Source organism: Anabrus simplex, chromosome 3 (genome assembly GCF_040414725.1).
Source record: "Anabrus simplex isolate iqAnaSimp1 chromosome 3, ASM4041472v1, whole genome shotgun sequence".
In the NCBI taxonomy this organism is placed as follows: Eukaryota; Metazoa; Arthropoda; class Insecta; order Orthoptera; family Tettigoniidae; genus Anabrus; species Anabrus simplex.
Window position 1 is genome coordinate 224,854,353 of NC_090267.1, and position 27,838 is coordinate 224,882,190.

The 27,838-nt window shown below is 38.1% G+C and overlaps 1 protein-coding gene across 3 annotated transcripts in view; it reads right to left on the reverse strand.

The window, feature by feature from the left end:
• Nmnat (nicotinamide mononucleotide adenylyltransferase) overlaps positions 1 to 27,838 on the reverse strand; it is a 316,157-nt gene that overhangs the window by 100,168 nt on the left and 188,151 nt on the right. For 2 of the 3 annotated variants that reach the window (XM_067142887.2, XM_067142888.2), the window contains exon 5: positions 11,297 to 11,451. In XM_067142887.2, the coding sequence (XP_066998988.2) occupies positions 11,297 to 11,451 (155 nt within the window). Of the gene's footprint in view, positions 1 to 928; positions 1,272 to 11,296; positions 11,452 to 27,838 lie in introns of all 3 variants that reach the window. The other variant, XM_067142889.2, reaches the window with a different exon arrangement.

Consider the following 27,838-nt stretch of genomic DNA (forward strand, 5'->3'; position numbering starts at 1 on the left):
ACACATTAGACATAAGTATGATACTCCAACAGCATCACTGAAGGGTATGTAAGCTAGAGCCTGATCATGGCATGAACAGAAACAATAGAAATTTTAAAAAACATAAAAAGTATGTTAGAAATGTCTCTATAAAAATTAACAAATAATACTGCTTTAAGTACCTCAAACATTCGCAAGGGAATTAAATTTAAGAAAAGCTATCATAATTCCAGATCTGAGATAAACTTGAACTATAGCATTCTGTTCTTATTACTAATCACCAGGATTGAGAACTGTTACAATTTTAACATTTTTAAAATAATAGTTTTGTGAGGGAAGTTATAAGGAAATAACTGTGTCTATCAGACACCTTCTTTATAAATAAGTGAATATGTTTAAAAATTAACTATAAATGTTTTAATGGACTGATCTTATTTTACCATTTTATTCTTCAGTTACTCTGAAAAGCAAAAAGAAATAAAGTTCTAAGAGTCAATATTTTACAAATTCAAACTCCAATGTAAGTAGCAGCCATTCCTTTGTAGACTACAAAAATGAAAAATATACACCAATAATAATATTGGTGGTAAGAAGAAAGACACAAAAGCTTCATAAATACCATGGAATAAATCTTCTGGCAGCTACAACACAAAACATTTATCCAGCATGCCAGTCGAAGTGCCATTCAGAAGGCACCAATTCAACTCTACCTCCATAAAGAAGGATATAAGATAAAGGTAGGAAATTTTGCTCCACAATAATACTGAACAAGAAATAGCTTTTTAAAAATAGGCCATATCCATTTCTCTAATTGACTGTGGTCCACAGTTGGCCCATGTAGAATTTACACTGTGGTTTCTTTATCACTTATCACTTTAATTCCATCTTTCGTAATCTGAATTTGAACATTGGCTACAGCTATATCTTCTTGCCTGGTCTCAGAGCTCACCTGCTTATGGACCTTATTTTCTCCAGCTGCAGTGGCAATGATCTGCACTGCCTGGCCAGGATATCCCATCCCACTTCTCCTTGTATTCTCCTCATTACTGAACCTATCACTATCCTGAGGATCTTCTACTCTTTCCACTCTAATGTATGTTACTGGACCATTCTTAGGCTTTGATGCATAGGATTCCCCACCACTAAAATTGCACTGCATACTAGAATCACCATAATCAATTCCATTAGTCGGATGAGATGTCGGACTAGGAGATTCCATATTAACATCACTTGGAGAAGGAGTGAGAAAAAATGACTGTGACTGATTATACTCTGGATACAGCAAGTACTTACTGTTTGATCCACACAATTACAGCACCAATGGAAGCATGGAGGAAAGAACAACAGTATCAGTAAAATGATGTTACCTTTTATTGCTTAATAATGAATAAAGTAATCTTCATCCTGTAACAGGGAATATTTTACTCCTGTAATCTGTGTAACATTCATAAGTAATCCCTTCTTTCATTCATTTACTGATATACTATGAAATAAATCCTATGGCAGCAACAACACATTTATGCACCATACCAGAAAAAGGACCATTCAATTAGCACCATTTCAAAACCATATTTCTGGAATAACATATATTGGTACATGATTAAAATATCACCAAATCATGTATACTGAAGTATACAATCAAAATAATCAAAGTTACATTCCTTTAAAAAAACAATCTTAAATTTTCTTTTTTGCTGGTGGTTTAATGTTGTACCAACACAGACAAAAAGGGGAAACAAACGGGAAATCATCTTCAAGGTTGTTGATAGTGGAATTATATGGCCTAAATAGCCCAACAAATTAATTGTCTTAATCTCCTTGTGCTAAGGAAGAGTTTCAAGGAAGTTAGTCGGCTGGTATATGGTAATTATTGAGGATTTTGAGCATTATGGAACTATTACAATAGACATATCCAGTTCAAATCATGAACATCAGATGTAAATAAAATTGGCCAAGGAGACTGAAAATTACCAACTGAATTGTTCAGTTTCATGTAATCCAGCCTGATGTCTATTACAGTTTAGAACTCATTAGAGACATAAATGACTTCCAGCTAGTAACAGAGGATTGCACCTCATCCAAATTGTAACTACAGTGTGCAGCAAAAGGACACCAAAATTATTGCTCATCTGCTGTCCACATTTCCTTAGTAACAAAGTATTTATTTACTGTACTGTATATAACAGTTTGACACGTTATGAATTCATCGTTATGTTGATTTCTGTAAGTATGGTTCTCACAACAGATGGGGAGGTGTTAACTGTGGAACATTATTTCTGGTCATATGAAGTAGGGCATCCGAATGGGTAGAGTTTGCTTCAAGTTAAAGAACAGTACGAGGAGCGCCAAGTAACAGAACTATGTTAGCCATCCTTGACAAGTTCTGACACCGCAATATAAAAATCTCATATTTTGGTTTTTCCGTAGTGACTGTATAGTAAAATTTATAAACGTAATGCTCTTCACTCTGCCAATGCTAACTTTGAATAAATGAATTTATAAACTACCTGAAAGAGAAAACATATGGTGATAGTTTTACACCTGAAAAAGAAACAACAAAATTAAGAGCCTAACAGTTATAAATTAACTGAGTTGAAACTAAGAACATATTCGGGTGTTACAAAAAATGCATAGTAAAAGAAAATATATATATTGGTCTACCTTAGTCAAGAAAATTCACACAATTGGTACATGTTTCGGTCTCACTGGGCCTTCTTCAGCCTTAAAGATAGAATATGAAGTTAAAATAAGTTTCATTAAAAAATCCATATTTTTATACCAAAACTTTTAAACTTTTGTTAGTAGTTAACAGGAAGGTAAATGAAGACTGTCATGCTATAAGATTGCCCAATTTATAATTTAAGGGCTGTCCAAGAATTTTTTTGTTAACAAAAATGGCACTTTCTTTGAAACTACCTAGCAACTACAAAAATGCATTTATTTTAATATTTCTTTCGCCAAACTATTATCATTAGTGTTCTTGATGTCCCCTACTAAATATATTAGTTTATCACGATTACACAAAGAATTATAACACATTCTTTCAAAAATGAAAAATTTCAAAAATAATTTTTCATTTCTTTGTACTCAGTTTTTGAACGGGGATATATTTTCTCTTAGTTCTAGTACAAGACATTCCTAAATTAATTATCTTCAATTTGAGACCTTTTTGAGGTAGATATCTGAATTAGAACTCGACTTATTGTTGTTCAAACCTGAAAAGAAAAATAACTTTTAGTTTTGAGTAAATTAAGTTTAAAGTTTTGTATTATGATTAGACCTCTTTCTTTTTACCTGAAAATAATTAGAATTTTCCCGCCGCATAGGTGGGACCTTTCTCTTCAAGTTTCTTGTCCTCTTTCAGCTTTCTTCTTCCCCTGAGGTACCTCCTTTGCTGTCTTTGTTCAGCAGTGCTCTGAAGCTGACATCTGCGTACACGTGCCTCATCAGCTTGTGACACTCCTGATGCTGAGTACATACAAGGCACAATCTTCATTCTTCTCAAAACCTCTATTTCAACGTTGTTTCCACAATTAAAGTGTAAAACTGTATCCATGACACCCAGTTTGAGAGTGGACAGCCCCACATATGTATCTTTTCTACACCTCTACCATACCGTACCGTTGAATAACTCATTGGTATTTTGAGTCAAACCAAGATGACATTTTGATAACATTTTTGGATCACAGAACCTTTCATACACAGGCTTGAATGCATGTAGGACTTCTAGTGGTATTCCTGCTTTATGCTTATAATTGTCAAGTAGATTGCCAGCTTTGGCTCGTTGGCATGAACACCAACTGTCTGTTCCTATAGGGCACCTGTGATGGGAAGGCCTGTCTTTATGGGCAGTCAAATGATACAATGTTGCCCATATAGCATTTGTCATATCTTTTATGAAACTGTAGTTGGAACGCAAAGCAATTCCAAAATAATTCTGACACTTGTCTATCTAGTGCTCCAGTTAATTTGCCTCTACCACCCATCTTTTTGTTATGTTGTACAATTTTTCTAACACCTGTTCCTAAACGCTTTTGGTAGTGGCCCACACATTCCAGTTTATTGACTTCTTTACCATTGTATGGATTGGAATCACACACCGCCTTGTAACTTTTGGAATCCCCATCCCCATAGAAATCTACATACTTCAGACCTCTACTCTCACTTGAGCGAGGAAATATTTTTACTGTTCCATATTAGGCAAAGAGCCACTGTAATGTTTGGCACAGACTGCAGCATGATCAGCCTTCCAACCTAAATAGGATGGGGAATGCTTATCATCATTTAAATGCTTCTTACATCCAATACAGTTTCTGGACATTATCTCAACAATGAATATACATCCAAATGCATACAGGTAGACAGGCAACGTGACAATATTTTCACTCAAAACACGCAATTATGGAAACCATGGAATCTGCCATTACCAAAGAGTATTACTGCTGCATACAAAGAATACGCATGTGGAGCCATATATGGAGAGCTATTCTGCAACAACGAGTGCCAAACCTGAATTAAAACATCGAAAGGAACAATGAAATTCTCTGTGCAGCGATCCCACGCCCACCTCAGACCGAGACACGGGTGCACTGTTCCCTTTAAATCAAATTTCTGAGCATATTTATGCACGAAACATGTAAGAACTATACATTTTCTTAAAGTAGAAGAATTAAGCTTTCATCAGGAAACAAAAATGAAAAAGTGAAAATTCCATCCAAATATGTCACTTCAAACGTATACGAATACCTTAAAAAAAAACCACTAAAATGTCCTATGAAGTATCATATCTTATCTTGTTGTTAGAAACATGTTACTGTAGGTTTTTTACTAGTGTTTCATTAAATTTATATTTTATCTTTAAGGATGAAGGAGGCCCAATGGGAGTGAAACATGTACCAATTGTGTGAATTTTCTTAAATTCTGCTTTTGAGACACGTTTGTATTGACTAAGGTAGACCAATATATGAAGTTCTGACACACAGAATCAGTCTCATGTCAATGAGACAGGAGAACAGGGTGCCCATGAACCATCACAACAAACTAGAATCATGGACAACTTCTCCATCAGGTATTATAGTTCCCAAAGAGTAGTCTATGATGAACATCACTGGAACTCTGAATAATAGGTCTGTTCGAGCATGCTGCACAGAATCCAAAAGCAGTGGACGAGTTCATCTATAAAGAATATATAATTACTCCATTCAGGCAGAGTTTTTGCCATATTTGTTGTGCCAGAAAATTACCCCTTCACCAACAATGGATGTATCAAGATGGAACTAAAGCCCATACCACAGAAGAGTGACTTACCCTTCTGCAAAGACACTTTGAAGTTTGCCTGATTTCTTGCAGAATTCTATTCCTATACCCTTCCTGTTCCTGGGATCTCACATCCGCAGATGCCTACACATGGGGCATGTTGAAAGAATTTCAAGACAGATGACCTTTCTGCATATATTCCTGAATTATGCAAAAAAAGATAATTTGTGCCTTTACAGGTAGATTTAATCACCATCATCATGTTCAATAATCTTCAGAAACTTTCTGAAATTGTGGCACATAATGGTACACATTACCAGTGTAATAAAGAAGCATAGACTTCAGTGGTATGGGCACTTACGAGAATGAACATCCAAAGACCTGCCAGAAAATACTTTGAAGTTATTTTCCACAGAAAAAGACTCATAGGAAGGCCAAAGAAATGTAGGAAAGAGACAGTACAATAAGATATGGATGGGAGAGGTCTCAAATGGGATGATGTCCAAGAAGAAAAGATGTATGAAGATGGAAGAGATGGCAGGTGCTTGTACAACACACCCAGGAAGCTGGAGTTTGAAAATGATGACGACGACCAGGGGCGGTGTGTCATTAAGGGCCGAAAGGGTCCAGCCAACCCAGGGCCGTTAGGCCATATTGCAGATAATGTGTTTTATTAATGTCTTTAAAAATTACTTTACATTGCAGATATTCTACTTAAAATAAGTGATTTTCCCTTCTCGAATCTCTAAAAAAATTCAGTATACATAACTCATCCCTAGCTTAAGTTCCTGACAGTCTCATACAGTGTATTGTAACAGTGAGAGCCACTCTACAGATCCTTCCATGGAGCTAGGGGCCAAGTAAAAAAACAACAGTGGACATAGCACTATTTTGCAGGCAAATTTAATCACCATCATCATGTTCAATAATCTTCAGAAACTTTCTGAAATTGTGGCACATAATGGTACACATTACCAGTGTAATAAAGAAGCATAGACTTCAGTGGTATGGGCACTTACGAGGGCCTGGAGACTTGGCCCATAACCTTGCGTTGAAGTGAAACACAAGATTGTGTCTATTTCACTTTCTGCTTCTGTGTCCGTTTGAAAGGCCAAACCAACTTAGGGGAGTTAGGTCTACCCCACACCCTTGAACAGATACTTAGCCATTGTTCACAGCTCTTTTATTTTATTTTTTTACTTTTTATTTTTTATTTTTTTTTGTTAACGTTGCACCATCTTATGGTGACAATAATCAAAAAACCTGCACCTGGCGAGCCGAACATGTCCTCGGACACTCCCGACACCAAAAGCTATACGCAATTTCATTTCATGGCAACAATGGGATAGGAAAGGAGACAACCAAGTTTGAGAAATGCTTAAACACTGAATGTGCGTGCAAAGATGTAGGAAGAGACCAACGAAAGAGTATGAGACAAACATAATAGATATATCAGTTAGAAGTGTTTGCAGTACTTTTTGTAGAAACTTGAACATAAGTTAAGTTTGTTGGTGTCTGGTTCCAAGAATGTTCAACTTCTGACAAGAAAGAAACATAAATGACTCTTGCTAGAGTATTAATCACTATGGCAGCTCAAGGGATTGATTCTTTGAATAATATTTTCACAGAAGATGAAACTTGTTCTTCTGTATAACCTACAACATTTTGACAGACATCTGAATAAAATCACAAATTTATCTCCTAAAAACGAAAAATTCCACCAGGACAAGCAGTTTCTTTGATGCTCGGGGTTTTGTCTATTATGAACTGATTCCTGAAGAATGTGCTGTGAACAAATATGTACATCAACATTCATCATTGCCTCAGTAATGCAGCAGCAAAAAAGTCTTCAGGAAAACTGCACTCAAAACATCTTGTTTCTTCTGCTTGTGAATGTACCTACACTCTCTATCACAAAAATTGTATACCTTATTCCATGTTATGTTATATTTCTTGTTTTGATCTTTAATACGCATTTGTCCAATACACACTTTACCAATAAACCTGCATAGTTATATGACAAGCAATGGTTTTTGTACCTAATATTACCATTTAAACTCTTTCTGAAATCGTAGAGGTGCATTTTTTTTTTTTTTTTTGGCCAAGTGGCCTCTGTGTATTAACTAGCAAGGAAATCTCTATGATAACAAGTTCCATTCTTCCACTTCTGTTTGTGCTCTTAAAAATTATAAATTTCAGTTGATCACCATCTGTGTCTGCTGTACTTGCTCATAACTTGCCAAACAACAACTTTTAGAGAATCCATTCATTTTCACAATTTATAACTAGCCAAAGTATTCCAAAAAGTAATGATTGGTTACTGAAGAAAAATTCATTACAAGCATAATGAAATAATCAAAGAAAATACATTTATTTTCAAAATCTTCCTCCACTTTGTAATAGTGCAAGGATATGCTGTGTTTGTTTTACGATATGTTTCTGGTTGTAAAAGAAATATATATATATTTGTTTATAAATTATTATAACTGTTTGATTTTATGCTGCAGCTGTTATTGTTTCAATGTAGATTTTTTTTTAAAAGAGAATATTATGTATTATTATGTTACATGTTCTTTGTACTAACAATGTTAAAGAAATGAAGTGTTGCCATGGTGATGATACGTTAACCCTCCAAAACTTGTGCGGGCTACCCCCGTAGCCCAGCCATTTTCATTTGTGTGATAGTTGCAGTGGGGGAGGGGGTAGAGAAGCGCGGTTTCAGGTACCTTCCTTCCTGTTAATCCTGTGGCCATTTGGTGTGCGACTGCACGTTTTAGAGGTTGGACCTGTGCTCAAGTCAGTGTTAAAGTTAAGTGGGATACGTCTGAAGTTCCACAGGATGACAGTGAATATGGTGAAGAAGATTTTGTAATGGAACAAGTTCTGCACTCTGATACTGAGAAAGTAGATAACGATTTTAGTTAAAATGGTGACAAGATTACTTTGGATAGCAAACATAGTGGTAATGTTTATAGTGAAGTACATAGTAAAACTAATTGTGCATTGACGGTCTGCAAAATCTCAGAAGAAGCTTGAAATAGAAGTAGAACGTATTATAAATGAACAATAATTAATTTAAGACTAAAAAAACTAAATAAGTAACAATGTATTCAATCAAAGCGGAAATAAAATTGTGGGTTACATATGTAGCCCATGCGAGTATTCTCATAACAAAATTGCGCGCGAGTCCCGCAGGGTTAATATTCGAGTCTGATATCTGATTATGAAGGAAGTAAAGGAGATAGATATACAGTAGGTTTGAAAATGTACCTATATTGTGAAAGAAAGAGAAAGTATTAAAGTTTGATTAATTAAGAGTATAATTAATTAATTATAAATAGAAAATATCCTGAAGTTTGATTGAAGATTCAAAGGAAGATTAAGAAGTAATACTACCATAGAAAATTTAAGAGAAATTGAAGGTGTCTGTATGTTGGATGAGAATATTCAGGAGCATCTGAAGTAATTTGGAACACAATGAGCCGGGCCGGTTACATTTTGGAGGCTACCTGAGACAAAGAATATATTCAAATAAATTCATTGAAAACTAAATACATAAAAAGTAAACTAAAAGGCAATGATCTCACTCCAGTGAATACATGTGATGTCTGAGGATCAGAAGAGAACCCCTGAGCACTTTCAGTCCCCAGATGATGAACTCCTTGGTACTGATGTTGAAGGTCATCAGCTTTCTAATTTTTTTTTTTTTTTTTTTTTGCTATTGGCTTCACGTCGCACCGACACAGTAGGTCTTATGGCGACGATGGGACAGGAAATGGCTAGGAGTGGGAAGGAAGAGGCCGTGGCCTTAATTAAGGTATAGCCGGGTGTGAAAATGGAAAACCACGGTAAACCATCTTCAGGGCTATCGACAGTGGGGTTCGAACCCACTATCACCTGAATACTGGATGCTGGCCGCACTTAAGCGATTGCAGCTATCGAGCTCGGTTTTTTCATCTTCAGGGACCGTTCCTCCTCCACCGATCATGAGAACCCCCCCCCCCCCCCTCACTTCTATGTTGTCCAGCTCGTATATATTCTTATAATAAGGCACTGTAGGCAGGTAAATGGACTTTGTCATTTGTAGGTCAGAATGTGTTTCAAATCTTACTCAGGGGTCTAATGTATAAACCCTTTTCCCCCTCTAATGGTGATCATGTCCATCCTTCTCACACTGCCATTTACTCCAACACCATGGTCTTCCTTATGCACTTGAAATCGTTTCTCACAGAGCAATTCAGATTTTCCAGGAATGTATCAAATCACTTCAAAAATACTGTATTGGCAAATGTGTGAATGCCCTAGGGAACCACTACGAAGGAAAGACTGTGTAAATGGATAAAATATTACATGTTTCTAAATAATAAACCAATTTCAGGAATTATTTGAACCTACCTTTTAATTAATTAATGAATTAAATAAAAATATCAATAGTAATTATATACACAAAAATAACCAAGTCTGAGAAAAAGCCAACTTTCCTGAACAGGAGAATAGGACACTGAAAAATATACGTTTCCTAAAAGATGGATAAGCAAATGATCTGTTAGGTATTGGAAAGGAACATAATGACATGTCAGTGTGGAAAGAGGGAGCAATAGAAAGAGGAGACAAGGATAAACATGAAAACAAAAGTACAAGGACAATCTTCATATCTTCAAATAGAAAAGTTTGCTCCTCATCAATCCCTAGTGTTCTACATCCATCTCTTCTTATCCTACACTTCCCACATCAAGATCGAGGATCTATCAAGATGGCCCCTAAATGAGTATTGATGCCCATCCTCTTGATGAAGCTGTGAAAAAGAAACAAAGTTTGTCAGGGACAGAGAAGAGATGGATGCAGAAGAACTGGGATTGATGAGGAGAGTGCCTATATATTCAAAGTCAGCAGTGTGTGTGAAGATGTGGAGAAGTCCTTGTCCTTTCGAGTTTCATGTTTGTCCTTGTCTCCTCTTTCCATTGCTCTCTCTTCCCACTCTGGCCAACCATTGCGTCTGTCCTATTGTACGTTTCTTTTCTTGTTCCGACCTCTTTCTATATGACTTGATAAAATAACCTGTCATTGTGTTCACCCCATCCTATCTCTCTAAGACTTGAAGTGACCTGTTAATTTATGTTTGTAATAATGAGAATTTTTAGACTGTAACTTTCAATCGACAGTTTTTTTAGTAATTATTAATAAGAATTTTCAGCCTGTACCTTTCAAATAATAGTGCAATAAATAATGGACAGCAGACAATGATATGATAGAAAATAGGGTGAAAAGTCAGGTTATAAGTTTCACCAAGAGGAAAAGTCAACCCAGTTTTAATTACTGTGTTGATGGAGTGGATGTACCCCCATGGGAAGTACTGTTAAGTACCATACTCAGGTGTTAATATAAAGAACAATTTTCATAGTGAAAATCACATTAATGAGGTTGTAAAATAAAGGTTACAGATCTCTTCATGCGATTATGAAAGTATTTAGGGGTTGTAATAAGGATGTAAAGGGGAGGGCATATAAGTAACTGGTTAGAAGTTATGGTTCTAGAGTATGGGATCTTCACTAGCATTATTTGATGTGACAACCAGATAGGATTCAATGGAAAGCAGCACGATTTGTTGTGGGCGATTTCTGACAAAAGAGCAGTGTTAAAAAATTGTTGTAAATTATGGCCTAGGTAGAGTTGGGATTAAGGAGACAAGATGCTTGACTCCAAGCTGTCAGTGGAATGACAGTGTGGAATGGCATTAGCAAACTAATAAGCTTGAATTGAGTTTTTAATAGTAAAAGAGATCATAACATGAAGATAAAGTTGGAATTCAAGAGGACAAATAGGGGTAGATATTCATCTATAGGAAGAGGAATTAGGGATTGAAATAATTTACCAAGGGAGATGTCCGACAAATTTTCAGCTTCTTTGAAAGCATTTAAGAAAAGACTACATAAACAATTATAGGGAATCTGCCATCTGGACGACAGTGCTAAATGCAGACAAGTGTTTACTGACTGGTGTATAGAAATCTGAGTTAAATAAAAAGTATAAAATATATTAACATGATTTTCACAAAACTTACTTGTCCTTTGTACCATACAATCCTTCTTTCATGATATAGTCGATGACAGGTTCTTCAAGGAGATATTTAACACTTTCAGACCTCCTGAGAGCTCTACGTATCTTTGTTGAGCTCACTTCATTAGAGATCCATTCAGTTACAATAGTAATGTTGTTCTGAAATTTAAAATTTACAGTTCATAATTCAATTTTAATTCATCATAATACATTATAGAAACGGGCTGGTACTAACAAAAGAAAATTGGCAACCAACAACCTATGTCAACAACTTCCACAGAATAAAACTATCAAGAGAGAGATTTATTAAAGAAATAAATCGTCCGTCCTCCAATGAGGGTGACCATTTGGGTCCGGAATACAGTTGACATTATCTACCCCTACAAATTCACATTTATAAACATGCACTTCAGCACAACTTTCAGGATGTGACTATGTTTACTACTTGATGAACAAAAGTAGGCAGTGACCCATACATAATTTTCTTGCTTCTCTTACCACATAACATAAGGAAAACCAAAACTTTTCTTTGAAATACAAAAAAAAAGAAAAAAAATTACGATCAGGGCTTCACAAAAGAGAGGAAAAATTCATTTCTATTCAATGTTTCATAATTAAAATTAAGAGACCATCCCTCTACCATATAATTCTTCATTCTCATGTTCTGAATGTATTCATAGTTGACTCTTAATTATAACTTTCATTTTAACCAAACAGCATTCAAGTTTATGCACTCCATGATCATTGTAGTGTGTTCTATAATTTACAGGAAGTAATAGAATTTAACTGTGAATGATGGTCATGATAACACACGGGAATGGAAAATAGAAATAGAACTCCCAAGGTAAGACTGTACACTTTTGCCAATTAGGGTAATCCATCATGTCTTACAGAATAAAAACATAAGACAGAAACTGCAGTGATCAATTTGCAAGTGTGGATGTTATCCTTCAGTCTTTTTCTTGGAGCACTGTGCCTGTTATTGACATTTTGATCTTCCATAGCCTTTACTATTTCTGAATTTATGAACATTCATATGTATAACAAAGTAGATTTCACTATATCCTCACATGTACAACCTGCAATATGTTCATCCTACGACCAGTGATTGATTGAGTGTTGTTCATACAAATTACCGGTACTTACAAATTTGCGACTAATGTAGTAGTGTTTTAAAGTTTTGATGATGATGATGCTTGTTGTTTAAAGGGGTCTAACATCTAGGTCAGCGGCCCCTTTTAAAATTTTAATATGATTATTTTCTTACTGCATGTGCTCCACTTGCCCAGAAGGTAACAGCAGATACCGATCAGATACCTGTACTGTTAGTGTTAGTTCCTCCTTTTCCCACAGGTATGCTGATGTTCCATTGTCCGCGATCAGTCACATGCTCAATTAATCAGAGATGCACATGCTCCATATATAATCTCTTGCGTTAGTTTATAATCTACACTTCAACTGCGTAATCAGTTTCCAGTTGTTACACAATACACAGTTAAGAAAAAGGGAAAAAATTAAATTACTCAGCACCTTAAAACTTTAACACCAAATAAAACATCAGAGGAACTGCACCAACGTGATGACATATTAAAGTGGGAATTATGAAGCAGTACGTGAAGAGTTTGGATAGAGGCAGTCCCTGCTTTCGGCACCTCTGTCAGAAATTTCCAAAGAACATCAGGTTGGGCAACGTGATGACTAGGATAAAGGAATGTGGAGCATGTCTGGGAAACCTACCAGGGCCATTGGGATATGAAGGCTGCAGGTTTCCAGAAAAATCAACGGTGATTTCTTGATTCAAGATATTATTTTCCAAAATAAACATTGCAAAGAAAATTTGGAACAAAATCCATCTATCCAAACAATCCAGTTACGCTATTTCCAAAATACAAATTAGATGTAGTTGCCGAAAGCTTTCCATATAGGGCAAGAGGCTAACTAAAAATATCTTAACATAATGCAACTTCTACCATATGATTTTGAGGCAAGAGGAACCACAGGATACAAGTACAATATTAAACGAAAGTTAATGTACAGAAATCGGGAGGAATAATTCCGGCAGTTTTTCGTTCACGAAGACAAACTTGTGTTTTGCTGTGATATCCCTGCCTTGATTTGTAGTCTTCAAACTATTACCAAGCAAAGGACTGGTGTCTATTTATTGATACCAGTAAAATAAGTCTCAAAGGTATTCTTCTGCACAATGGAAATAAACTTGCTTCAGTGCCAGTCGCCCATTCAACATCTTTTTATGACAACTATCACAATTTATCTATGGTGTTGCAGAAACTGAACAACAATGAACACTTTTTTTTTTTTTTTTGCTAGGGGCTTTACGTCGCACCGACACAGATAGGTCTTATGGGGACGATGGGATAGGAAAGGCCTAGGAGTTGGAAGGAAGCGGCCGTGGCCTTAATTAAGGTACAGCCCCAGCATTTGCCTGGTGTGAAAATGGGAAATCACGGAAAACCATCTTCAGGGCTGCCGATAGTGGGATTTGAACCTACTATCTCCCGGATGCAAGCTCACAGCCACGCGCCTCTACGCGCACGGCCAACTCGCCCGGTAACAACATTGAACACAGATGGTTACTGTGCTGTGATTTAAAAGTGTACGGTATCTAATTAAGGCAGCAAGGAGGATATACAAAGTTCCCCCATTTTCTGTGCGAGTGGGACTCTCGGGACAGGGATCATCACTGGTTAGTGTCTGAGTGGCCCAAGAGGAAACAGTTCATGTCTAGAGAAAAAAACATTGTAAATCGTCCATTAATTGATCCTCAAAGTGTGTTATTGCCCCCTTTACATATTAAATTGGGAATTATGAAGCAGTACGTGAAGAGTTTGGATAGAGGCAGTCCCTGCTTTCGGCACCTCTGTCAGAAATTTGCAGGACTGTCGGAGCCAAAATTAAGGAAGGTGTTTTTAATGGCTCCCAAATTCGGAAGCTAATGAAGGATCCGACATTCAGTACGACGATGAACGAAACACAGCCTGAGGCATGGGAATCATTCAAGGATGTTTGTAACAAATTCCTGGGTAATGTTAAAGATGTTAACTACCAACAGATTGTGAAAACCAGGCTTTACAACTTCCAGAAATTGGGTTGCCGCATGAGCTTAAAATTACATTTCCTGTACAGTTATCTGGATTATTTACCTGCAAATTTAGGAGCATTCAGCAAGGAACATGGTGAGTGGTTCCATCAGGATCTAAAAGAAATGGAACGAACGTATCAGGGGCGAAGGGAAGTCTCTATGATGTCAGATTACTGTTGGTGTCTAGTGCGAGATAACACTACTGAGGAACACAAAACGCAAATCAACATAGCGTTCATTCACATCAAAGTACAGCAAACAATAGTGTTCTTGTAGTGAGATTCATACATTCTAGCAATGAACATGTTACTTTTTGTATATTTGTTGAAATTTGATCATGTCCCATTAAAATGACATATATTCTCCATTATGGTGTTTTCTATCGAAATTACAATATGTCAAATTTGGATTTCAAATAACAAAAAAATTGTACGCGATAGGCAAAAAACGGTTTACATATTTGAAATCAGCACACCTAAATTAGGGTAAATCACTTCTTCAACCTTTCGCCGGAGATAATTTTTTTTTTCCGCAGGCCGGTGTAATTTAATCCACTACCAATAACAATTTTTAATGAATCTTCTTCACAATGCATTTCAGAGGCTAGGCTCAATCATCATGTGGCAAAATGATTACAATGTTCAATAAAAATGATGAATGTTAACAGATTTTATTAATTAGAAAAAATTAATTGAAGACATGGATGGAAGAAGGGCTTAACTCTTTCGCTCCGGAAGTCGACTTTTGTTGACTTACTTCTCTAGCATTCGCTGTGGTAATTGACTTTTGTCGACTTGGTACTTTCCTGCTATAGTTTCCACGCGCTTCTTTAATAAAGGCGCATTTAATAATACAAACATCTATAGTCATGTATTGACTATGTACTAAGCACTGTTTGAAAACGTTGCCGCGAATACTGGACCTGTTTATTTGTTATCTTTCACCCGCCCGCCCCCCAACATTGCTGTCAGCTGTCTGGCTGACAGCAGGCTTCACTCAGCAGCTACAAGCGTGCGGAACAACATTAGTAATGACAGTGAAGAAACCTTCAATCTTTTAGTGGCCGATTCTGATTCAGACTATTCAGTAAATTTGGACAATGAAACAAGTGACGATGTGCATAGTGATTGCTTGGAAGAAACTGCCAACGAGGAAGATCTTCATTTTGTATCAGACTAGCGGGATATTAGTGATGACATTGAAACTGCACTAATGAATGGAAGAATATTGTTCAATACGCTTCAAAAAAGGACAATTAGTGCTCCTGACTTCAAAAAATTACATTTTTCTGTAAGTGTTCTTTTTAAAAATAGCACAGTGAAAGAGTTAAGTCAGGTTGTGTCGTTATTCAGTAAATTGCATATACACATTCCTTGGTGGCTGTTCTACATACTACTAAATGGCTTCTCGGTAGTGTCAATAGAGGGCGTGCGATGTGCTATACTGAGCTGCGCCGTTCTTCGGAATATTGCTCGTGCCTGACTTACAATACCCTCCATACTCACCAGACATAAGCGAGGACAGAAGAGTTGCGCCCAAGGAGAAATGGACACACAAGAACTATTGTCCTGCGAAAGCTCGACAACACTCATCACTCGGCCAGTGCAGCTGGTCATCTCTTTGTAGATAGACCAGGGTGGGGAGGATGATGTGGAATGACATTTGCTATGGCATCTATGAGATATCTGTGTATTCTATGTATTTGTATATACTCTAGGACAGGTGTGAGCTATTGTAATAAAGTTGATATTGTGAACTGAACAGTTAAGTCCTCTTACAATTCAGTAGTTTTACAATTTATATAACAACTGACGCCCCGAATGAAAACAATTATAATGTATACTAGGATTATATGATATATATTTCAATGTCAGTCCAAAACCTGGACAAAGAAGAACAACAGATGCCAATCTCTTGCAACAAGTTGGCCAAGATTATAATGTTGCTTCATTGTATTATGCCATGTCAAAACTTGTATGCGATAAATTCAAGGGCATCCCCTGTAAGCTATGAGTGTTGTCATCACCTGAATGGCATGAGAAGTATGCAAGGCTATCTACTGAAGGATGGAGTAAGTTAAAGAAGTTAGTCTTGGAATTATAACTCACAACCATCAATGTCAGCCCTTTCACACGCTGATGCCACAAACTTGCCTCTGCCTGGAAGAGTCAATGTGTTGACATCACCTGCATCCATAAAACCAAATGGACAGAAGCCAAAGCAAAGGATATACAAAGATGTAATACTCTAGTTGAAAGTCAAACCAGAATGGTGTCACAGTGGCTGTAAATTAGAAGTTGAAGTGTACTGACAGCTCTCAATCAAGGAGTCTAACACGAATATACTCGTAAAGAAAGAACGTTCACAAACATTTACGATCGATTGTATGCACCAGATGTAATAAAAGTCTTCACCGACAGATACATGAACGGCCATTACGATCGGCAAGGGAGAGATATTAGCATTGTTGAAGTGGCCAAGATTTTTGCACTCATAAAAATGAAGGCTCCCAAATACTTGATTAAGCAGAAGCCCAGCTAACCTGATTACCTATTACAGTGGCAGACGAACCTCCCAGACTGATTACTGGTTGCTTTGGTTAAATGAGTTCATGATCATGATGCTTGTTGTTTAAAGGCGCCTAACATCTCCATTATTGGCACTAAATGAGTTCAAACTAGTAATGAATGTAACTGGGTCATTCCATCAGAAAATATCTGCCTCCAGCACCATCTCCTCACCCTGAATCACAGGCTTAACATTGGATGATGAAAGAGACTCAACATCACTGGCCCAGAGTGAATCAAGTGGAGGAAGGTGCACCCGAGTACAAGAGTTACTGGTCCCTCTTATTTCTCCCTCATTCAACACCAGCCATCAGGCAGAGGAAGTCTGGAATGTCAATGTGAACTATGCTGATGCCACTGCAGGTAAAGTTTTAGGGAATAAAAAGCCTGGTGGAGGACTGAAACTGCACAAGTAGCAATAAGAGAGAAGATTTATGTATTCACTACTATGAAAGTAGTGGAGCAAGGGAGATTCTGCACCAGGAAATGACATCATCATTTTTCTGATGATGTCACCAAAGTCACTGACTCCGGTCACATGGCTGTGACGTCATCTGCTGACGTCAGCAAGGTCATTGACCCCGGAGAGGTAATTGACCTCGTGACGTCATCACCACGTGCTCATGTTTGTAAACAATGCCACGTGTTTTTGACAGCTGTCATCCGCCATCTTTAAACAACAACGCATCGCTAACCTCAGTGCCACCATCTTGACGGGGCTAAACATTACTGTTGCCACCTTATGCACGTGGTGGCGGGCAATTTGAAAAATTTGATGTGCTTTTCTGACAGCTGTCATCCATTTCGCATCGCTTACCTCAGAGCTGCCATCTTGATGGGGGAAAATCCTCCTGGATGCCATCTTAGGCACGTGGGCGCACGAAATTTGAAATTCCACAGCTCTTATCTTAGGCTAACCTAAGTAAATGGTTATGCTTTATTGATTTCGGGGGAGTACTCTCTCCCTAGAGGTCTACCGCCGTAGCAATGTTTCCTCTACAAAAAAGATTGCCCTGGGGTCAGGGCACAGCCGCCTCTTACAAGACAAACAAGGATGCATTGTCTTACACTCGTATTTATACCTAGAGAATGCTTAGATCAACATGTGTGCGCCCACCTCCTGCCATCTACTGAGGCGAGCAGTGGAATTTTCCACTACCGGAAATGCAACATTTTTTTCTGCAGAGTCAGCACCCGAGGTCTAGTAGCGTAGCAATGCAGGATCCAATGCAAGATCATTGAACCCTAGTATAGTAGGTGAGCAATGTCGATTTTCGGATTTTGCACAAGAGTGCGAGCCTAACCTTACAATTACCGTCTCGAGGGGCGTAAGTAATAATAATAACAATTAAATGTTTCCACCTTTTCAATACAATATATTCACAAGATTACAAAATTAATGATCTTTGCTCCAATACGGCTGATGATGACCCCTAGATGGGTCGAAACTAGTACCGTATAATTTTGTAATCTTGTGAATATATTGTATTGAAAAGGTGGAAACATTTAAGTTATTATTATTATTACTTATATATTGTTCAATACGGACCAATAACATGAAATTCATAACCATCGAGGGGCGTAACCTTACTTTAATGGCTAGTTGCCGACGCCTAAGAGAGCAAGCCTAACCTCATATCCGCCATCTTGAAGGGGGTTATCCTTAGTTTTATGGCAAGATGCCTTTAACGACGCCAAATGAACAAGATGGCGGCTTTACACAGCTCCTTATGAGACGGCCTAGGGGCGCTTGCGCGAGATGGCTGCTACACACAGGCTTATATGGAGAAAGCTAGCTTAGAGGCTGCTGCACAAGATGGTAGCTGCTCTTATGAGATGGCTTAAGGGCGCTTGCGCAAGATGGCTGCCAGCCAAGGTTATTGACCATGTGACGTCATCACCACAAGCTCGTTTGCAAACAAAGCCACGTGCTTTTTTGACAGCTGTCATCCGACATCTTGCAAGGGCACCTGCGCAAGATGGACACCAGCCAAGGTCATTGGCCCCGGCCAAGGTCATTGAACCCGTGACGTCATCACCATGGGCTCTTGTTTGTAAACAAAGCCATGTGTTCTTGTTTGTAAGCAAAGCCACATGCTTTTTTGACTGCTGTCATCCCACATCTTACACCGCTAACCTCAGTGCTGCCATCTTAACGGCACTAAACCTCATGGGTGCCACCTTTGGCATGTGGTGGATAGCAATTTGAAAAATTCCACGTGCTCTTGTTTGTAAACAAAGCCATGTGCTTTTGACAGCTGACATCTTTAAACAAGAACACATCGCTAACCTCATTGCTGACATCTTTACGCTACTAAACTTCATAGCTACTACCTTAGGCATGTAGTAGCTGGCAATTTGAAATTCCAGATGCTTTTTTGACAGCGGCCTTTTTTAATCAACAGAGCATCATGCTGCCATCTTTACCTACTACCTTAGGTATGTGGTGGCGGGCAATTAGAAAAATTCCACGTGCTTTTTTTTTGTCAGCAGTCAACTTTAATCAACAGAGCATCGTGCTGCCATCTTTAGCTACTACCTTTGAAATGTGGTGGCAGATAATTTGAAAAATTCTACATGCTTTTTTGTGAGCTGCCATCTTTAATCAACAGAGTAAGGTGCTGCCATCTTTACAACACTAAACCTGACGGCTACTACCTTAGGCACGTGGTGGCGGGCAATTTGAAAAATTCCACATGTTTTTTCGACAAGCTGACAGCAGCCATCTTTAATCAACAAAGCATCGTGCTGCCATCTTTAGCTTCTACCTTTGAAATATGGTGGCGGGCAATTTGAAAAATTCCACATGGCTTTTTGACAGTTGTCAGCGACTATCTTTAAACAACAAAACTTCAGTGCTGGCAGGGGCTAAATCCACATGCCTGAAACCTTAGGACATATAGTAGCAGGCAAATTGAAAAATTCCGTGTGCTTTTTGACAGCTGTCGGCCACTATCTTTAACTACATGCACACGGCTTACTGCTATCTTGACAGAAGTAAACTTTATAGCGTGGGACTTAGCCAGCTGCAAGCAAGCAAGCAAGCAAGCTGCCCTTCCTACCCTTATCAACATACTTACCAAGCTGCAAGGGTTGTGCATGTTTAGACTTGATCGTTGGCAAGAGTGTGCACGTGTTTTTAACCTGTAGTGATGACGTCATCATAGTTGTGCATGTTTACACTTGTTCGTTGACTGAAAGCTTTAGTCTTCTAGATACAGTGATAGAGAGTAGAGCGCAAACATGACAAGAACATTAATAGTTGATGTACAAGGCTTCAAAGTAAACGGCAACAAATTTGTGTTTAAAGAGGTGGCTGTGTTGGATTGCAGTGTGTTGTGGGCACCAAAACTTGTTGGTTTAGTATTTAGTCCACCTTTCCTGTACTGTTTGCAAACATATGAAGATAAAAAGCAGACTCAATGGATTGAAAAAATTTAGGTTTGCAGTGGGAGGAAAAAGGAATATCTTATAGTTTTCTATCTTTAATGATGAACGCACATTTGTCAAGAGCAGATCTGGGTTTTTTAGAGGGTTGTGAAAAGAAGGAATGGTTGTGTGAGTATCTACCATCATCGTGTGAAATTATCGACATGCATGAATTAGGGTGTCCATCATTTAAAACTCTTCTGAAGGAGCATATTAGAGAAACAAGTAAACAGTCTTTACAAGATGTGTGCATGCTCTTTGGTTGGTTGTGTTGCAGTGCATGTCGGGAGGTGAACAACATATGTAAACTGCAGTGTCGAAATAACGTTAGTGGGAAAGAAACATTTGTAGAGTAAAGACATCATGTCATTTCTAACAGATACTAAGTGTAACGCAGTTGAAAAGGCAATCATACAGTTTTATGCATGTAAAATGAAACTAAACACTTTTACTGAAGAAGAGTTAAATGCATTACCAAAGGCATGTTTGGTTAATGTAGCTGCAAATGCTGTAAAGAAGATTTGGGATAAGGTGCCTCGTGAGTGGACTCAAGATCCTGTTTTGTCAGAGCCTCAAACGTGTAGTTTACATCATGAACACGTGAGTTTAGGTAGGAGACCTTCTGTGAGACAGTGTCGTACATGTCAACTGATTAAACTGTACGACGGACCTAAAACTAACTGGTTGTCTTCACTTATAAACACTTATCATGGCTGCAAAAAGAGTAAACAAGAAAAAGGTGAAGAAACGTGCTGGGAGAAAGGTGAGGAAGCATGCTGGGCATGGGCTCATCAATAAAGTGATGGATCTTCTTCCCTTCAAGCTTCATCTTCCTAGTTATGAGTACTGCCACCCTAGAACACGACTTGACATTCGCTTGGCACGTGGTGTTCCTTGTATTAATATGTTAGATGCTGCCTTCAAAGAGCATGACCTTGCTTATCGACAAAACAATCTTGAACTAAGACGTGTAGCTGATAAAAATCTGCTTCGTAAAGCTATGCTGCGTGTCGACACCTAACGCTTCAGTTGCTGAAAAGATAGCAGCACTTGTTGTTGTTGGTGCAATAAAAGGAAAACTGTTCCTAGGCAGTGGGAAAGACAGTAAAATAAAGAAAGGATAAAACAGATTTACTTGAAGAAAAAAAATGTATATATTCTAAAATAAATATGAATTGTCAAAACTTATTACTGGTGTTGTTTAATATTAATCCTACAGCATGTCCTAGTAATAATGTTAACTTAGATGAAAGGAGAGGCAGAGGATCGAGAATTAAAAGACACACACGCACACAAGATTTAAAGTATATCCTCTTTATTAATTCATGAATTAAAGCTGTTATTAAAACCAAGCCATTTAACATACAGTTTATTCCCACGACATTGAATAACACGTTCAATTAAATAGTAATCAGGATATTTTGTTTTCTGCAGTTCTTCAATGTAGAATCCTCCTTCAATAGGCTGTCCTCTGAGATTGTGAAGTAAATACGTAACTGGATTAGTAAGCTTAACATTCCTGATTTGAAAAATTTCAGTGTTCCCGTTGGGAGTGTATCCTTTTGCAAAGACAGATTTGTGTTTGCTGATGTGAACGAAATTACCTTCTTCAAGGCGATGGCGGCATGGATCAGCTGTTTTAATTACACTATAAATAGCATCTAGGCAAGGTGTATTCCTTATAACAAGACGTGGCTTTGTTCCGATAGCGCAATGGGGAATATCGTTGTAGGTAGATACAAGTCTAGGTAGCAGATCAATCCAACGATATGAACCTTGTGCTGTAAATTCTCGCCACATCATTGTTTTGAGTGTATAATTAAAGCGTTCTACAATACTTGCCTTTAGACTGCTGAACGTAGAGTAGTGTTGAATACCAAGTAACTTGAGGTAAGAAGAAAAATCCTTGTTGTAAAACTCTTTACCTTGATCAGTTTGAAGAAGCCTTAGGCAGCGTTACGATTCTTCAACAATATGTTTAAATGCTTCTTTAACTTGAGCTGCTGTCTTAGAACGCACAGGTTGTGCAAAAGCAAACTTCGAGTACACATCGATAACAGTAAGTAGATACTTATACCCCTTATTGCTAGAGGCATATGGAATCATTTCTACTAAGTCTGCTTGCCAGAGATCATCCTTTCCTCATGTAATAACTCGTCTGCAACAGTAGGTGCGACGTGCTGGTTTATGTAACTCATTGGCGATGTTTACCTTTACAGGTGAGATCTTCTCTTGATGAACCATTACAAAATAATACCGCCATGTTGTAATTCTCTCTCTATTTCTAGAATTTCTGATTCATGACCTGTGTGACCAGCATCTTGTGATGCTCTTAGAAGTTGTAATCGTTCAATGAGTAAGTTTGGATCATTCCAGTATCGTACGTCTACGTACGGCAACAAAGGCTTGTAGATAACATCAAGACCACATGCAATCGGAAACAGCTTAGAAATAAACTCACGATACGGTACTTGTAACTGTTATTTGTATTTACAACTTCTGTTCTCTTGTAATTATGTCGCGTTGCATCAGTAGCAAAAAATATTGCTTTATATTCTTTAAGATAATCTTGTAAAATTATATCCTTGTCAGGTATTCATGAGGAAAGAAGTTCTAAGAGTCCTTTCGTAGGTTTATAGGTAACGCCTTTTACAATAAGTTTGTTGCTATTAATCTTAACATTTGAATTTCCTATCCAGAAACAGTCATCTTCATAGCGAATACCGTACATGGTGTCAGTTTGTCCTGTAAAAAGTTTTCTATATAAGGTGCAAAGAGAGATCCATAGGTATCTTGAATAAAAGTTCTGAACTGATTACGATACTTTGGCGTGATCATAACCTCAGACAAAGATGGTAGATCTTGTGTCGATGTAGTAGGTGTTTCAGCAATAACATCTGTAGTTAAAAACTCAACACGCTTAGATGGTGAAGTATCATTAAGATCTTCTTCCTTATCCTCTTCTTGATCTATATCTTGCTTCTCCTCTTCATCATCTTGCTTCTCTTCTTTATGCTTTTCTTCTTTATGCTTCGCTTCTTCTTCATGCTTCTCTTTCTCGTATGATGTTTGCACAGAAGCAAAACTTGAAGTAGACTGCGGCAATGAAGAAGAATTAAAAATTGAGTGGTGTACTTAGATGTGTTTTCAAAAAAAGAAATCTGTGTCTGCTTGTATACGTTAAAGCTCTTTAAATTTCCGTCGAATATTGTTTCGTGCATGGATGATATGTTTTGTAATCTCCTTGCTAGATGTTAATATGATGATGGTTTTCGATCAAGTGGTCACTGTAATTCTGTGTTAATGCATATAAAATGATCGAAACCCATGCGATATCGTCCATACTGAACATCACTTTCTTTATCAATAACTAAAAAGCTGTAATGATGTGATGACCAACATGTAGCACACATACGTTTAAAATCATTGAATGTCATATCAGCATTAACATGATCGTCATACACATGTTGCATGTTGCGCTCAACTTGCCGAAAAAGCACAATAACACTTGCATTGTCACGTATCAACTGCTTAGGCACATGAGAATAGGTTTGTCATAAATAGATGCAATCAACATATTTATGTCGTCCCATACTAAAGAAAGCACGAATAATGTTTTGCTGTTCTGTTGCGACATCGTCAAAGATCATTAGGAAGCACATCGTCCGGTGATGGTACTTGCTCATGTGAATTAAATTCATAATATTTTATTCCATCTTCAACGAGATCGTGCATTACAGTTTGTAGAATAGTATATAGCGGATGATAGAGTGACTTTGCAAAAATGTAAATATTCTCGAAGCGTATACCATGTAAAGAAGTAATAAGTGTAAGTAAAAGATTTGTTTTCCTGCATCCTGATGGTCCTGATATAGTACACCGAACAGTAAAAGGAAACAACGTTCCATGATGTTTTCTTGTAGTTGTACTAGAACTAGGTAAGAGATGTGGCACAATGTCACTAACAGGTAGTGTGTCTTGCTGCTTTATAATCTTCATGATTACTGAATCATAAAGTACACTATAGTAATATATATATATATATATATATTAAATGAAACAAGAGGTAACGGTTAGTTTGTTAGTTTGTTATTTGTTCTTGACGAGTAAAGTCGTGTATTCTTGACATAACCTCACAAATAATACGATCATGATTTATATCAAATAAAGTTTGTACACAATTTCAATCCATTGAGTCTGCTTTTTATCTTCATATGTTTGCAAACAGTACAGGAAAGGTGGACTAAATACTAAACCAACAAGTTTTGGTGCCCACAACACACTGCAATCCAACACAGCCACCTCTTTAAACACAAATTTGTTGCCGTTTACTTTGAAGCCTTGTACAGCAACTATTAATGTTTTTGTCATGTTTGCGCTCTACTCTCTATCACTGTATCTAGAAGACTAAAGCTTTCAGTCAATGAACAAGTCTAAACATGCACAACTATGATGAAGTCATCACTGCAGATTAAAAACATGTGCACACTCTTGCCAACGATCAAGTCTAAACATGCACAACTCTTGCAGCTCGGTAAGTATGTTGATAAGGGTAGGAAGGGCAGCTTGCTTGCTTGCTTGCAGCTGGCTAAGTCCCACGCTATAAAGTTTACTTCTGTCAAGATAGCAGTAAGCCGTGTGCATGTAGTTAAAGATAGCGGTTGACAGCTGTCAAAAAGCACATGGAATTTTTCAATTTGCCCGCTACTATATGCCTAAGGTTGCAGGCATGTGGATTTAGCCCCTGTCAGCACTGAAGTTTTGTTGTTTAAAGATAGTCGCTGACAACTGTCAAAAAGCCACGTGGAATTTTTCAAACTGCCCGCCACTATATTTCAAAGGTAGAAGCTAAAGATGGCAGCACAATGCACTGTTCATTAAAGATGGCTGCTCTCAGCTTGTCAAAAAAGCACATAGAATTTTTCAAATCGCCCGCCACCACATGCCTAAGGTAGTAGCCGCCAGGTTTAGTGTTGTAAAGATGGCAGCACCTTACTCTGTTGATTAAAGATGGCATCTGACAAAAAAGCATGTAGAATTTTTCAAATTATCTGCCACCACATTTCAAAGGTAGTAGCTAAAGATGGCAGCACGATGCTCTGTTGATTAAAGATGGCCACTGACAAAAAAAAAAGCACGTGGAATTTTTCAAATTGCCCGCCACCATGTACCTAAGGTAGTAGGTAGAGATGGCAGCACGATGCTCCGTTGATTAAAGATGGCCGCTGTCAAAAAAAGCATGTGGAATTTCGAATTGCCCGCTACTACATGCCTAAGGTAGTAGCTATGAAGTTTAGTAGCGTAAAGATGTCAGCAATGAGGTTAGCGATGTGTTCTTGTTTAAAGTTGTCAGCTGTCAAAAGCACATGGCTTTGTTTACAAACAAGAGCACATGGAATTTTTCAAATTGCCAGCCACCACATGCCAAAGGTGGCACCCATGAGGTTTAGTGCCGTTAAGATGGCAGCACTGAGGTTAGCGGTGTAAGATGTGGGATGGCAGCTGACAAAAAGCACGTGGCTTTGTTTACAAACAAGAGCCCGTGGCGTTGACGTCATGGGGTCAATGAACTTGGCTGGCAGCCATCTTGCGCAAGCACCCTTGCAAGATGTCAGATGACAGCTGTCAAAAAGCATGTGGCTGTCAAAAAATCACATAACTTTGTTTACAAACAAGAGCACATGGTGATGACGTCACATGCTCAATGACCTTGGCTGGCAGCCATCTTGCGGAAGCGCCCCTAAGCCATCTCATAAGAGCAGCCCCCATCTTGTGCAGTAGCCTCTAAGCTAGCTTTCTCCGTATAAGCCCGTGTATAGCCACCATTTTGCACAAGTGTCCCTAGGGAGTCTCATAAGAGCAGCAACCATCTCGCACGAGCGCCTCTAGGCCGTCTCATAAGGAGCTGTGTATAGCCGCCATCTTTTGCAATTGGCATCGTTAAAGCCATCTTGCCATAAAACTAAGGAAAGCCCCCTTCAAGATGGAGGATATGAGGTTAGGCTTGCTCTCTTAGGCGTCGGCAACTAGCTGTGAAAGTAAGATTATGCCCCTCGAGATTGTAACTGTAAGGTTAGGCTCGCACTCTTGTGCAAAATCCGCAAATTGACATTGCTTACCTACTATACTAGGGTTCAATGATCTTGCATTGGATCCTGCATTACTACACTACTAGACCTCGGATGCTGACTGCAAAAAAAGTGTTGTCTCATTTCCGGTAGTGGAAAACTCCACTGCTTGCCTCAATAGATAGCAGGAGGTCCACACGCACATGTTGATCTAAGCATTCTCTAGGTATAAATACGAGTGTAAAACAATGCGTCCTTGCTTGTCTCGTAAGAGGCGGCCGTGCCCTGACCCCAGGGCAATCTATTTTGTACAGGAGATATCGCTACAGCGGTAGACCTCTAGGGAGAGGGTACTCCCCCCGAAGTCAATAAAGCATAACCATTTACTTAGCTTAGCCTAAGATAAGAGCCGCGGAATTTCAAATTTTGCGCGCCCATGTGCCTAAGGTAGCATCCAGGAGGGTTTTGCCCTGTCAAGATGGAAGCACCGAGGTTAGCGATGCAAGATGGCGGATGACATCTGTCAAAAAAGCACATCGTTTTTTTTTTTCAAATTGCCTGCCACCACGTGCAAATCTATGAGGTTTAGTGCCATCAAGATGGCAGCACTGAGGTTAGCAATGCAAGATGGTGGATGACAGCTGTCAAAAAGCACGTGAAATGTTTCAAATTGCCTGCCACCACGTGTATAAGGTGGCAGCAGTGAGGTTTAGCCCCGTCAAGATGGCAGCACTGAGGTTAGCGATGCGTTGTTGTTTAAAGATGGCGGATGACAGCTGTCAAAAGCACGTGACATTGTTTACAATTAAGAGCATGTGGCTTTGTTTACAAACAAGAGGACATGGTGATGTCATGGGGTCAATGACCTGGGGGTCAATGACCTTGGTGACATCAACAGAAAAATTGATGACGTCATTTCCCGGTGCAGAATCCTCCTTGCTCCACTACTTATGAAGATGTCCAACAACAGGAGGTTGAGTAATGTTACTTCAGGTGAACTAATTTCTGGTCAATAATTTTCACTATCTTCAAGCTATTCCCAGCCATCCTGGCTGGACTTGCAGTATTATATTTTGTTTACTTCAATGACGACATTCAAACTCCAAGTAACATCAAGGTTTAGTGAGTTTCTTTCTTTTTTTTATATATATTTATTTTCAATTCTTAGAGCTTAATCAATTTTTTGGTGATATAAATTTCTGATTAATTTATTATTTAAAATTTGGTTTTATCAATTAACTTGTACTTTGGATTGTATAACTTCTCTTTTCCACCACCTTTCTTGTTTTTAATGTGTTAAGTTATACTAAAGATTTGAACGTATTGTTGATCAGATTTTTACTGTTAAAAATCAATTTGTTGTTAGAATGATTGGGGTTTCT